We start from the raw sequence: 15,110 nt of genomic DNA on the forward strand, positions 1-15,110 counted from the left end.
AAACCAGCTTGCTGTCTGCCAGTACACTCCTGTGACTGTAAAATCCTGTCCATGCCCTCCCTACTCACATCCTCCTGTGCACTGGAACTACACCACAGGTTCCAATCCCCCTGCTAAGCTAGTTTAAACCCATCTTTTGAAAGTTCTACCCTAATACTATCGAAATTGGCCTTCCTCTAATTTAGAGATTTAACATTTTGATCTGGTCTATCCTTTTCCATAACTGTTTTAAAACCAATAGAATTATGATCACTTGTCCCCAAGTACTCCCCCATTGAAACTCAGTTACTTGCCCTGCCTTATTTCTCAAGAGAAGGTCAAGTTTTGCTCCTTCTCTAGTAGGTACATCCACTAAGAACATTTTCTTGTACAAACTTGAATTCGTCTCCATCCAATCCCTTAACACAATGGCAGTCCCAATCTATGTTTGGTAAGTTAAAATTCTCTACCATTACCACCCAATTATCCTTACAGATAACTGAGATCTCCTTTCAAATTTGCTTCTCAATTTCCCACTGCAAGCTTTCAGCTTTCTCTACAAAAATCTTTTGTTCTGTTTGTTCTTGGGTGAATTTTAATTATTGCTATACCATGCAAAGGGTGCCTACTCCAATCCAAGATATTTTGCAAGTCAGTTCTTTTTGTCTTCATATTCTACTCTCCATTCTCATGCTATGACCTAATTTTTCAGCATTCTTCATCCAGCCAATGTATAATGTCTGACGCTGAATTCAGCTTACATGTTCTTCCAACAATGCTCTGCACTTCCGTTCTCGTTCTTGAAAGTTAAGCTTTCTTTGGTCACCATGGTCAGCCATTGCTTGACAGCAGGAACCAAAACATATGCTGTCTTAAACTGCAGTTTGCACATTGATTTTAAAGGGGTTAGTGCCCCTTATATTTAAACAAAATTACTACTTTTATTTGAAACATTAAGTGCCAAAGACAACAAAATATGTGAGTCTGTTCAAACAGAAGACATTGGTAACAAAGACTTACTGATATTGAGAAAGCATGTGCACTTTGGAAAGGCAAAGAGGAAAACAGATTGGGACTTTATGGTTGGCAAAGGCGGGACGCCATCTCAAGTGGGGTTGAAATAAACTGTAGCCCTGTTTTCCAGATTTGTTTACTTGAATTTAAATTCTACCAGATGCCATAGAGGTATTTTAACCAATGCTGCCAAATTATCAGCCTCAGTTTCTGAATTACAAATCCAGTGACATCACCACTTCACCACTGTCTCAATAGAAAAAAATAAATAAACTTGCATTTAACCATTAGAAAGGCTTCCTGCCTTTACAGGCAATGAAGTATACTCATAGTTGTAATGTGTAATTACTCTTCTCTTCACATGTATCCCTCATGTTTGGTATTATTTTAGATGCCCAGTTTAAATGCCTTTTAACATTTTACTCTTTGTGGCATTTTTAAATGTAAAAATGCAAGCAAAGTATTTATTTGAAGGAGAGCAAAGGAAGCCGGAGAAAGGCCAAAGAAGACTTAAGTACTGTTGTTAATCTAACATGAAATAAAATCAACAGTAATTCACCTAAACTGAAATGCACAGCTAAGTATTATTGCTTTTAACAGGCGAGCATTTAACAGAGGCATCACCAGCAAGGAAAAATTGAAAAGCCAGCAAGATAACCAATACCAGGAACAAGACAAGACCTTGATCCAGCCTTTGAATTCTATATTTTCATACAATGAGACCAGACAGCCAAGATACATTCAATATGCTTCTGGCCTGAGCTCATGAATAAAACAAGCAATTTCAGGAACTGAGTAAAACAATGGACTGGAAAACTCTTCTTTCAATTCTCATTTCTTGATTCAATTTACCTTATACCACAAGAGATCAGAAAGTCAATTTTACCTTCTGGATACACACAAACATTTCCAATTTGTCAAAGCAGAAGAAATTTATCCACAGAACCTTTTGCAATGTAACCGCCCACTCAATACAAGATTATGCTTTAGAAACATTGTGCCTGAAAAATTAATCTAGTCAACCAGAATGTATAGGTATCATCCAATGGGTGACTTTATAACTTACTTGTAGTAGGAGAAAGGTAATGTGTAGCTTGCATTGTGCACTCAAGCTGAATTCTATTACAGAGCAAATTCAGCCATGCATTTTAGCATTCGTGAGTTTCTGAGTATTCAGTTATTTTCCTATTAGAGCAATGGATGTGTGTAGAGCATCTGAGCAACTCAGGCAAACTTGGCAATGACATTTCTTATAATAAACAATTCCACAAACCTAGTGACCAAACCGCACACGTAGGAAACTGAATTTCATTTAGAAGTTTGAATTAGGGACCCAAATAATAAAATCAAATTATATGGCAATAAACAGACCAAATTACTTTCTGGTGATACAGCAATCTCAAATTTCACTGTCACCAAGACCAGCTTTTTAAATCTAGATTCATTAAGTGAATTTTAAACTCTCATGCTCACTGAGTATCAGTCCATGCCACTAGATCACTAATCACCAGCAGTTAACATTACTGGCAGGATATCATAAATGCCATCTAATTAATAGCTAACATGCAAATTTCAGGCTGTTTTTTTTTTTAAAAAGTGTACTCACTCTATTGTAATGCCGTTAGTTAATGATGTCCAAACCACTGTTGTCGATGGATCTCTGGTCCCATTGCCTATTATTTTTTTCTCTGGTATTACCATCTCTCCAGCTTTATCCTGCTGCTTTCTTTTCAAGCCCACTACTTCAGTTTGCTTTTCTGGCACATATGTTATAGTTTTACATTCATTTGGAGCTGGTTCAGGTACAGGGACATCCAAACATTGACAGACCAACTGAAGCTCAGTCAATAAATCCTAAAAATTTATAAAGTTTAAAAGAAAAGCACATTTTTAAATACATATTCTGGATTATACTCAATTATGCAAACATGACACACAAAATACCAGGATGCTTCCTGGACTGGAGGGCTTATAAGGAGAGGTTGACTGAGCTTGGACTTTTCTCATTGGAGAAAAGGAGGAGAAGAGGGGACCTAATTGAGGTATACAGGGTAATGAGAGGCATAGATAGAGTCGATAGCCAGAGACTATTTCCCAGGGCAGAAATGACTAACACGAGGGGTCATAGTTTTAAGCTGCTTGGAGGAAAGTATAGAGGGGATGTCAGAGGCGGGTTCTTTACACAGAGAGTTGTGAGAGCATGGAATGCGTTGCCAGCAGCAGTTGTGGAGGCAGGGTCATTGGGGACATTTAAGAGACTCCTCGACATACATATGGTCACAGAAATTTGAGGGTGCATACATGAGGATCAGTGGTTGGCACAACATTGTGGGCTGAAGGGCCTGTTCTGTGCTGTACTGTTCTATGTTCTAAAATAGTTTGATATAAGTTCACAGAAGGTGGAGATGCATCAAGAATTATTCTAGCTAGGTTTGTGGTACAAGTAACTGGGAATTAACTCTCATACTATTTATCATTTCATGATACTGATCCTCCTCATCTCTGTTACCTAGTTAGAAATATTGCTGCCGTGAATATGCTGGAATATAACACATCCTTAGACTTAAGGTTTACACACCTTACTTTTGCCAAAATTATAAAGCTCAAATATTTTACAAAATTGAAAAGGCAAATAACCACATTCTCACCAAAAAGTCTTATTTACAGTTAGTTTGTTTACTTTGATCTACTTCCACCAACTATTTTCTTAAAATGCAAGCACTTTGTTAACTCTTCCCTGCCCAAAATGATACGTTTGCTTCTGTGGTTATTTCTACAATACCATTCTTTCTGCTTCTGGTGTAACACAAAAACAACCTTCAAAAGAATCCCAGTTTGACAAGCACTTGTAAATTTAATAGTTTATAGTCTGGAGAAGATTCAGAAAAACAAACTCTTTGTCCATAACTCTACCTCTTTAGGGACGTGCAACTTTTTGAATGCCATAAAATAAATGCAATTTTATCTTTCAGATGACACAATGTTTTGTATAGATTTGAATATGCAGATACAGTATCAGTTTTACATCTCACAAAAAGAAAAATTTACACTGATACTTCAGTGCAGCATTATGAAATCTAGACCTGGAGAGAGGTTTGAATATGTTACCTTCTATACTGCCACTGATTCAAACTAGCATTGAAAAGCTACTCAAAACTTGTTTTAAAAAGTGCTGAAAGTGCTGGAGAAACTCAGCGGGTTTTGCAGCATTCATGGAGAGAGAAACAGAGTTAAAGTTGAGTCTGATCTGACTCTTCTTCACAGCTGAAAATTTGACTGAAAAGGTTGATTTGTAGTGAGAGAGCTGAGGGAGGGGAATGAAACAAAAAACAAAATATAAAGAAATTATAGAGCATCATTCAGTCAATTGAAAGCACAGCTGCAACAAAAGAAAAAGGGAGGGGGAAGCACAATACTCCTTACATGATATGCAAAGTTATATTAAATCAATTCAAGTTAAAATAATTTCTGGTTATGACTTTCAAATTTCAGATGTTCAGCAAGTTACAATTTTCTCTAATGCCCTTGTAAATTCAGGATGCAAATGAAAACTGTGCAAAATGAAATTTAGTTACCATTTTAAGTGCTGGATGCGTCCAAATCCAAAGCTGTCTGTTTCCTGAAGAGCTATCAGGTTGTGTTTTAGGCCTCCAAAGGAAAGTAACTGGACCTAGAGGCTTCTCAGGATATTGGTCTGCCTTGTAAAGAACCAGTGATCCTTGACATTTCCCAGACAGGCAGGCCACAGAGGCAAAAGTTGTACCTTTAGTGCCACATAACAAATCAGCAGGACAACATGCATTAGACCATTTAAGGGCATAATAAAACCACAACAGAATAAGTTGAACTAAACAAATTTACTTGCATCATTCTCAAATTTTGTTGAATGGTTTTGATAGTTACAAATCACTAACCTTCTACAAAATAACACAGAGTCACACAATCGCTAGAGTGTGGAAGCAGGCTTTTCAGACCATTGAGTCCACACCCACCCTCCAAACAGCATCTCACCCAGACCCACCCTATCCCTGTAACTCTGCTAATTTCCCCAATGCTAATCCACCAAGCCTGCACATCCCTGGACACTATGGGGAATTTTGCCTGGCCAATCCATCCTAACGTGCACATCTTTGGACTGTGGGAGGAAACCCATACAGACACAAGGAGAATGTGCAAATTCCACACAGTTTCCCATGGGTGGAATTGAACCTAGGTCTCTGCTAATGAGAGGGAGCAGTGCCAACACTGAGCCACCATGGGGTGGGGCTCTTGATGCCATGGGAGGGGGGGTGGGGGTGGGGTGGGGGGAGAGAACCCTTCAACCCCATGGCATCAATGTGGACTTCACAAGTTTCCTCTTTTCCCCTCCCCTAACATACCCCAGTCCCAACCTTCCAGCTCAGCACTGTCCTCATGACCTGTCCCATCTGTCAATCCTCCTTCCCACCTATCCCTCCTCACCTTCACCCCTACCTCCATCCACCTATTGCATTCTCAGCTATCTTCCCCCTCAGCCCCACCCCGTCCCATTTATCTCTCCAAGCCAGAGGCTCTCAGCCTCATTCCTGATTAAGGGTTTTTGCCCGAAACGTCGATTTTCCTGCTCCTCGGATGCTGCCTGACCTGCTGTGCTCTTCCAGCACCATTCTAATCTTGACTCAGATCTCCAGCACTTTCACTTACATTTATTTAGCTTGGAGTTAATTTGCGCAAAACAAAAATTGTTTAAAGCGGGTGAAAAGTTTTCAATCCACTGAAACAAAAATAGCACAGAACAGTTTGTCTTATTACTTAGAAGTTGTATGGATCGGATTTAGTGAACTAGTGTGGTTAACAAACAGATGCAAATTGTTTTTTTTAAGCATTTGGAAGTTCTTAATGCTTAAATCGGCCACCACAGAGGGGGTACAGGTTGCATCTACCTAATTCAGCATTCTGTTAGCCAGGAACTTGGAGCACAGCAGCCACAATGCTTCTGGTTTTCTGAACAACACACATTTACAGTGCAGCAAGCAAAGATCCTACTATTTAACTGTTGCAAAGGCAGTTCCCAATATTTGCGATCTCACAGCAAGTGAGAGTTGCTGTTATTTAACACCTGTGACAGTTCCTGGAATTTAACTGTTTCAAAGACAGCAACAAATGACGATAAAGGATCATTATCAATAAAGAATGAACTGTTGAAAATTTTACACATAGTCTGTACAGACTGAGTCTTTCTGGTGAAATGTTAATTATCAGAACAAAAATACTCGGCAAAGAACTTTACTTGCAGCATGACTGAATAATACAGTTTTATTCACAAGGATGCAGAGATTTAAGAATAAAAATGCATTAGTCTACACTATGTGTTGGGTATAAGAAAGTGCAGATACTGATGCAGCTGCCAGGTTTGTCAAAGAATTTGCACAGTTAATTGGCACTGAAACTTCTACAGCAGGTATCCAACACTGATCTGTGTTGGCATTTTATGCATTGCACAACTTTAGTCTAAGAGGTTGAGAGCCAAAGGGTGGGGAGACACTTTTTGGTTGCAGGTACACACAAGCTCATCACCGTTAGCAAAAATGAGAATTCCAGAGCCTCAGAGATAAAACATATTGCCAGTTATATACAGTGAGAACAAGAAAGATTGGATAACCACCAAGTTATTGCCGCGGAGTTTGCACATTCTCCCTGTGTCTGCGTGGGTTTCCTCCGGGTGCTCCGGTTTCCTTCCCACAGATCAAATATGTGCAGGTCAAGTGAATTGGCCATGCTGAATTGGCTATAGTGTTATGTACATTAGTCAAGGGGAAATGAGTCCGAGTGGGTTACTCTTCGGAGGGTCAGTATGGACTTGTTGGGCCAAAGGGCCTGTTTCCACACTGTAAGGAATCTATTCTAATCAAAGTGGTTAAAGATAGTCACACTCATATTACAAGAAATGGAGTTAAAGATCCACATTTGACAAGATATTTGGGCGGCACGGTGGCTCAGTGGTTAGCACTGCTGCCTCACAGCACCAGGGACCCGGGTTCAATTCCTGCCTCAGGCAACCGTCTGTGTGGAGTTCGCACATTCTCCCCATGTCTGCGTGGGTTTCCTCCAGGTGCTCCGGTTTCCTCCCACAGTCCAAAGATGTGCAGGTTAGGTGAATAGGTCATAATAAATTGCACGTAGTGTTGGGTGTAGGGGAATAGGTCTGGGTGGGTTGCTCTTCAGAGGGTCGGTGTGGACTTGCTGGGCCGAAGGGCCTGTTTCCACACTGTAGGCAATCTAATCTAATCTAATCCAGAAATAAATTTGTACCAGAGGCCAGAAGCCATTGCACAAATGTTGCATAGCATCTGGCTTGCAAAATTATGCGATTCTTGACAACTGTTTTGCCTAGCCTAAAGCCAAACTGCTTGTCAAATACAATGTGGTGGAAGTGTACTAACTCCCTAAACGTCCCTCTCTTATTTAACCTTGGGATCAAGTATCTTATGATTTAAGTAGACGTCGGAGTTTATGCACTGATTAACTGCCAAAAACAATGCTGGGAGCTCTGATAGCATCCCAGAAATAATTTAACCTCAAGAATATGATTTGGATACTAACTTGTGCCTGGGAAAATGTAACTCCATCAACTATGAAGAATGCATTGCACAATTAGTGGTCAGCATTAACATTTGATTAACAATATTGATGCAGCTCAGGAAACTGGGTTCAGACTCAAGGTAGAAAAAATTCTTAACTTGTTAGAATAGATAGATAGTACATCCAGTCCTGCAGTGATTAAGCTAATTAAAGATTTGAGAGAAGAAACTTTACAAGCTGATTGGATGTGGACAAAGATGTACCAGTTGTGAATCAAGTGATTGAAGAGAGGATTGTGCTAATGGTTACACAGGTGAAAGTAAAAATGAAAATCACGCAAGGATGATGATGATGATGGTGAAGTCACAAAAATAAATGCCTTGCTATATTCTCATGGGACATGGGCATGACTGGCTGGCCAGCAGTATCATCTAGCCTTGGTTGCCCTGGAAAAGATGGTTGATGAGCTTCACTCTTAAACCGATGTATCCATGTGCTATAGGCACAATGCTGCTGAGGAAATTCCAGGATTTTGACTCTCAGCGAAGGAACTGAGATATATTTCCAACTCCCAATGTTGAGTGGCTTGGCAGGATACTTGCAGGTAGTGGTATTCCATATATCTGCTGCTCATGTCTTTTTGGATGGAAGTGGTTATGGATTTGAAAGCAGCCAAGGATCTTCAGCAAATTTCTGTAATGTATCATGTCACTAGTACACACTGCTGCTACTGAGCATCAATGGTGTGGGAGTTAAATGCAGTTGGCCAAGAGTCATGTCTACGTAAATGATACAGAGAAACTCAAAGTCAGACCAAAATACATTAGACAAACCAAGCTGCAAGTTCGGATCATGAAGATAAGTGAGGAGAGTGGTCACAAACCTTTACAAATACCTGCACAAGTGCAATAATCCTTTGGTTGAGTCACCCATCAAGGGTCACCATCAGAAGTTTGAACAACGGAAACGCATTAGCACCTTCAGGACAGTACAATCGGTTCTGCTATAACATAGTAGTTCCGCTCTCGTGCAATCCTGTGTTATAAGCAAACTGTATAGTGGCAGCACCGTTTAAACAAGTGGGGCTGGAATCACGTTATAACCAGTACATGGTTTAAAAGTTTGCACTTTAGAAGCAGTGTCCCCAATTCAACAATTGCATTCAATGAATTTGCAATAATGAAACGCGCATTATAGTAAAATGACCTGTAAGGGGGATGGGAATAGAGAGTAATAGTTTAGACATCAGGAACTGTGACAGATGTTAAATGAATGGTTTAAAATCTCCTGTGCTCAACCTGAAACATGACTTTCTATAGCCTAGCAAAGGCCTGATCCCAACGCTGCAACATGTACCAGTAAACTCTGCTGTGTCTGCCACATTAGTATATCACCTAGCAGCTGTGTTTAACAAAAAAAGTGTGGCCCAAAAGTTTGGAAGTATGTTGCATAGTTTCTTAACTCAAAAAATAGCAGAACAAAATAGAGGATGGTGTTGAAATATCCTGGATTGAAAATACCTGCATCTATACTGCTCAAACGAGCAAGAGCCTTCAGGAGATTATTCTCTGTCCCATTCAGCTCCAGGCAGCAATAATAAGACAAATCCTGAAAGAAATTAAAACAGAAAGATGACTTAGAAAAACAATGGTCAAAAGCTCCCAGAAAATGATATATGCTGATGCAATTTTAATGGGGACAGAGGCGCCTCTGGGTGCATTTATACACAAATCTTGGAGGCCACAGAACAAGATGAGAAAACTGTTCATAAAGCATACTGTATTTTGGGCTTTCTAAATGAAGGCATAGAAGATAAAAACAAGAAACCTATGGTGAATCAGTAAAACACTGATCTGGTCTCAATTCAGATACTATAACCATTTGTGGGTACTACACTTCATGGCAAGCAGGTGGAAGAATGGGGCTGAGAAACACATCAGCCATAATCATGTCAAAGTTGGGTTAACTAGTCTATTTCTGCTATTAGATCTTATGGTCTTACAGAAGGATGTGAAGGCACTGGAGAAGATGCAAAGAGGTTTTTTTAAGAATGGCTCTGAGGATGGCAGCATTCAGTTACATGGGTAGACTAGAAAAGGTGGGATTATTCCCATAAGAGTGTAATTTGATAGGGATGTTCAAAATCATAAGTGGTCAGTACAGAACACATAGGGGAAATCTGTTTCTATTAGTGAGAATCAAAAGCCATAAGAGGGAAGACTTTTTTTTTTAAATATTGGACTTGATTGTTGCTGAAAAAATGACATTTCATCAAAGCTTTTCAGCTTGCACCCATCAGGACAATTTGTAAGAATGACAATTTTAAGAGAACTGAGTGATCAGAGCATTATCCTGGGAACATGTGCACGTACTGTGCTTGTTTCAATTCAAAATCGATGACACCCACTCACTAGCTCATTTCTCAGGGCAATGCCCTGACCAAAGTCAATCTGTCTAGTATAAAATTTAACAAAACCTGCCAATCTCATTCATTAAACTCTCGATCATCATTGATTCATTCCCCATAGCAATACCTCTACCAGTTGTCCATTTGTCAATCATTCAGCATTCTCTTTTCATGCAGAATAAATGTTGGTCTTCCTTTTGAAATGATATTCTTGTGAATTACCCTGATGACAGCAAGTCAAAAAGTTTTGGCAAAATGTATCATTTTCACCAATATTGTTACTCTTATACATACCAAGCGGTTAGGATCAAGAACATATTGCCAACAATGTGACGGAAACAGATCAATTGTGGCTTTCAAAAGGAAAATAATTACATGGTTACATAGTAAAGGAAAGGGTTTTCAGAGTAATGGAATTGTTCTTTCAGAAGGCCAATACAGACATGAATAGCATCTTTGTTCTGCGCCCAATCTGTGGTTCTCTCTGCTTGAATTGACTCACATTAAGCACAGATAAAGGGGAATCTATGGCTGTGCTGTACTTAGATTTCCAAAAGGCATTTAACAAGGTGTCACGAAGGTTACTATACAAAATAGGAGCAATATGTAAGGAGTAACAAGTTAGAACGGTTAGAGGGGTCTAGTTATCTCACAGGAAACAGAGTAAATCTCAATGAATCATTTTGGATTGGCATGCATGGCTGAATTAATAGTTATTACAAGTCCTAATGGCACAAAGATTGGTAGGAAAGTAATTTCTGAAGTGGGTGCAAAGAGTCTGCAAAGGGATATAGACAAATTGAGTTGGGAAAAAAATTGGCAGATGGAGTATAATGTGCAGACATGTGAACTTGTCTACTTTAAGTGGAATAGAAAAGCAACATATTTTTTAAACGGAGAAGTGGAAAGCTCTGAAATACAATGGATCTGGCTTTCTTGGTTTATGAATCATGAAAATGTTAGTTTGTGTAGGTACAGCAAATGATTAGGACAGCTAATAGAAAGTCGTTTATTCTAAGAGGAATGGAATATAAAAGTAACTGTATTGCACCATGTGCTGGTGAGACTACATCTAGGAGGACTGTGCAGAATTTTGACTTTATTTAATAAACAACATAATTGTATTAGCTGATCAGAGAATCCACTGCAGTTCAGAAGGAAGAGAGATGATCTTGCTGAAACATACAATAACCTCAGGAGACTTGATATGGTGGATGTTGAGAGAATGCTTCCCCTGTGGGAGTGACTAGAACGCGGGGTACAGTTAAAAAATAAAGTGTCTTCTTATTAAGAAAAAGCTGAGGAGAAATCATTTCTCTCTGGGTCACAAGTCTGTGGAACACAATGGAGACAGTCACAGAATATTTTTAAAGCAGAGTTAGATTAATTTCTTGATTGACCAGGGATCAAACAAAATTGGGCTTGGCAGAAAAACAGAGCAGAGGCCATAAGCAGCTCAGCCATGATCTTACCAAATGCTCAAACATGCCTGACAGACTATGGCCTACTCCTGCTTCTAATTCATATGTACATATATAAACAATTATTTTCAGGCACTCTAGATAAAAACTTATCATTTATCTTCAAAATGAAAAAGAGGACAAATTTATATTGATTTGCAATAACTACTTTCTCCTCAACTTCATTTTCAGATTTAAAAGTTAAATGTACACTAGTTAAACTGCATGGATTTTAAAAAAAAATCACTTGAATGGTAATGTATGAGAATCAACGTAAAGCAAGAAATTCTGTGAATAATTCCACACTGAAGACTCCATCCAAATATAACTTGCTCTGTCTCAAACAGCTGAATAGATTAAGTTAGATTAGATTAGATTCCCTACAGTATGGAAACAGGCCCTTCGGCCCAACATGTCCACACCAACCCTCCAAAAGGTAACCCAGCTAGACCCATTCCACCGCCCTTTATTTACCCCTGACTAATGCATCACCTAATACTGTTTAGCATGGCCAATTCATCTGACCTGCACATCTTTGAATTGAGAGACTAAACTGGGGGACCCGGAGGAAGCCCACTCAGACACGGGGAGAACGTGCAAATCCCACACAGTCACCAGAGGCTGGAATCGAACCCGGATCCCTGGCGCTGTGAGGCAGCAGCAGCGCTAACCATTGAGCCACTGTGCCACTGCGAAGTTCTGGACAAAACGTCAGGGGGGAAAACTTCCACTGCAGCGTCTCCTAAGGCTTAAAGGATAGTGTACTGAATCAAACATAGCTATTTTCATTAACCTATCAAATGAATAACTTTTTATCTATTCTTTCATAAAATATGATCATTGCTGTCTGGGCCAACATTTATGGTCCAGCCCTTGAGAAAGCAGTGATGAGCAAACTTATTGAACCACTGCTGTCCAAGTGTAGGCAGCATTCAGACCTGTTTGGGTGGGGGGAGGAATGGAGGTTATGGGTGTGGAGATGTTGTCGAAGGAGTATGGATGAGTTGCTGGATTATAGTACAAAACAAACCCATATACAAAGTCACTAAGGTAAATCTGTAGTATTTACTAAATCATTCAAGTATTCACCTGCAGCCTAACTGTTACATTTTGAAATATATATCTTCAGGAACAATGTATGATTAAATACAATCCATACAAACTACAGTGATTAAGAAATTAGAATCAGCTGAGAAATAGGAAGCAATAAATTTCATCCAATGACTCGATCAACTAGTTAACCATATAGTGTTCCTTCACATAACACTGATCCAGAATTCTCCAACAATAATAATTTCTAAACAAACTTTTTTTTTGGTGGGTGAAGGAAGAGGAGGCAAGGAATGTTAAATACTAAACATCAAGTTTAGCAAAGAATCTAGATTGGTTACATAACAAGTTCAGCCCACCTGGTTCACGTTTGCTTGCTTCTGAGCAGCTAGCCCCATTCTATGGCCTTTCCCTAGAGACCTAATTATTCAACTTTTTTTTGGAAGCTGTGACTGTTTGTAATCAGTTGCTCATGTTGCCAATCACATTAAATCTACATCCTCTGGTTCTCAACTCTTTTGCCAGTAGAAGTTTCTTCCTATTTACTCTGTAGAGAACCCTCATGATTTTGAACACCTATATCATAGAAAAACAGAAAATAGGAACTGGAGAAGGCTTTTCAGCCCTTTAAGCCTGCTCTACATTTCAATATGATCATATCTGATCGTCTAATTCACTATCCAGTTTCCTCTGTCTCTCCATATCCTTTGATTCTTTTATACAAAACATTCAATTTTTTTTTGGCCTCAACTGTTTTGTGGTAGAGAATTCTACAAACTCATCACTCTCTCAGTGAAGACATTTCTCTTCACCTCAATCCTAAATCCTTAGATCGTGATCCCTGGTCCTGAACTCCCTCGTCTTCTGCAACACCTTTTCTGCACTTACCCTGACTGGTTGAGTTAGAATTTTATAGGTTTCTATGAGATGTTCCCCTCATTCTTTAAACTAGAGTGAATTATTCCCAACCGACTGAGTCTTTCATCAAATCTTTCCACTCATACACTTCTCTAAAAAGAACTGTCCATTGGTCTTCATTCTATCGCCCTACCTGAAATCCTTCAACCCAGGAAACCATTGCGTAAATCTATTCTGCACCACATCTAAAATTTTCAGGCCCTTGCTATCAGCACAGTGCTTAGTACTGCACACAATAATCCAGTTAAAATCAAACTGGTGTTTATAGAGATTCACCATGACCTTCTTGATTTTGTGCCATGCCAAAGTTGCATTTGTTAGCAGCATTCAGTTATAGAAACCTTGCAAATGTAACTTGTATCTTATTGTTCTGAATGCAATTCTCCATAAAATTATTTAGTCAGAGTTATACAGCAGAGAAACTGAGCTAAAATGTACTATTTAAGCTACCTGCAGAAGACACTGCTTTGTCATAGAACGATAACATGCTCTGTAACTTTTAGTGGTTGGTTTATTGCCCAAACAGTATCCCCACTTTTTAACCATATGGAATCTTTTTGCATGCCATATGTGAGTCTCCAGCCAAATGTTTTTTCGCTGCCTTCGGTTAAATTCTATTAACAGACTCCCGTGTCGTCGACGGGCTTTGCGAGATTTACTCTTTGATTGCTCTTTCTTCAGCTGGGAAACCTTTTCCACCTGCAGAAGAGGGGAGGATAGTAAGAATTAGGACTTTTGACAGATTTGTTTTCCCACAAAAAATGCTTTGATACACTCAACACAATTCACAAACCATTGTCTGTTAACAACACTTGAATAAAAAGCTTCTTAGAAATATCTCTATAATTTTAAAGCAAATACATTTCAACTTCTAAAAAAGGAGCTTTTTTCATTATTTGTTCATGGATGTGGCTATCTCTGACTAAGTCAGCATTTCTTGGCCATTCCTAATTGCCGAATCTCCATTCCTGGAGAAGTTGGTGCAGTCTTCTTGAAGCGCTGCAATCCTTAGGATGTACAGGCAGACCAAGATAAAATAAGAAACCAGATTTTAAAAATGTTTATTTCAAAAAAAAAAATCATTCTGTACATTTAGGGTTAGATATGGCACAGTGACAATGTAACTGGTCTGATAATCTAGAGGCCCAGACTAATGATGTGGAGACACAGGTTCATATCCTACTGCTGCAGTTGGAGGAATTTACATGCAATTAATAAAACCTGGAATTTAATACACAAATTATAATTTCCTCATGACATTTAAGAACTATTTAGATCAGCACTTGCAACATCATACCATACAAGGCTGCAGGTCAACTGCTGGAAAATGGATTAGAATAAGCAGATGTTTGACGACTGGCACAAGGACAAAGGGCCTCTTTCCGTGCTGTAAAATCTCTGACTCTAAAATAATTAAGGCAAGACCTTCCTAAATTTCACCCAGTAGAAATCAGAATAAAGAAGGCACAAACTCATTCCAACAACCTAACATGGACAACATGAAATCTAGTAGCAAAGCAATCAGCACTTATAGAATGCGCTGAAAGTTGAATGCCAACAGATCAGCTAGTGGAACATTAATAACTGCTTAAGAAAAAATAAGTGCGACTCAATAATAACATCTGCTAAATCATCAAGCAAGCTCATGATTATTTATACACCTTCAGAGCGAATGATATCAGACCAGAAAGTGGAACTCATTTTGGTAATCAAAGTACAGA

The 15,110-nt window shown here is 39.0% G+C and overlaps 1 protein-coding gene across 3 annotated transcripts in view; it reads right to left on the reverse strand.

The window, feature by feature from the left end:
• pop1 (POP1 homolog, ribonuclease P/MRP subunit) overlaps positions 1–15,110 on the reverse strand; it is a 63,079-nt gene that overhangs the window by 27,675 nt on the left and 20,294 nt on the right. For all 3 annotated transcript variants that reach the window (XM_043687652.2, XM_043687654.2, XM_087986725.1), the window contains exons 5-8: positions 13,840–14,088; positions 9,075–9,162; positions 4,569–4,756; positions 2,600–2,847 (exon numbers count right to left, since the gene is read on the reverse strand). In XM_043687652.2, the coding sequence (XP_043543587.2) occupies positions 2,600–2,847; positions 4,569–4,756; positions 9,075–9,162; positions 13,840–14,088 (773 nt within the window). The remainder of the gene's footprint in view (positions 1–2,599; positions 2,848–4,568; positions 4,757–9,074; positions 9,163–13,839; positions 14,089–15,110) is intronic.

This window comes from Chiloscyllium plagiosum, unplaced genomic scaffold, assembly GCF_037043375.1.
Source record: "Chiloscyllium plagiosum isolate Xiang-an unplaced genomic scaffold, Cpla_swu_hap1 HiC_scaffold_4, whole genome shotgun sequence".
In the NCBI taxonomy this organism is placed as follows: Eukaryota; Metazoa; Chordata; class Chondrichthyes; order Orectolobiformes; family Hemiscylliidae; genus Chiloscyllium; species Chiloscyllium plagiosum.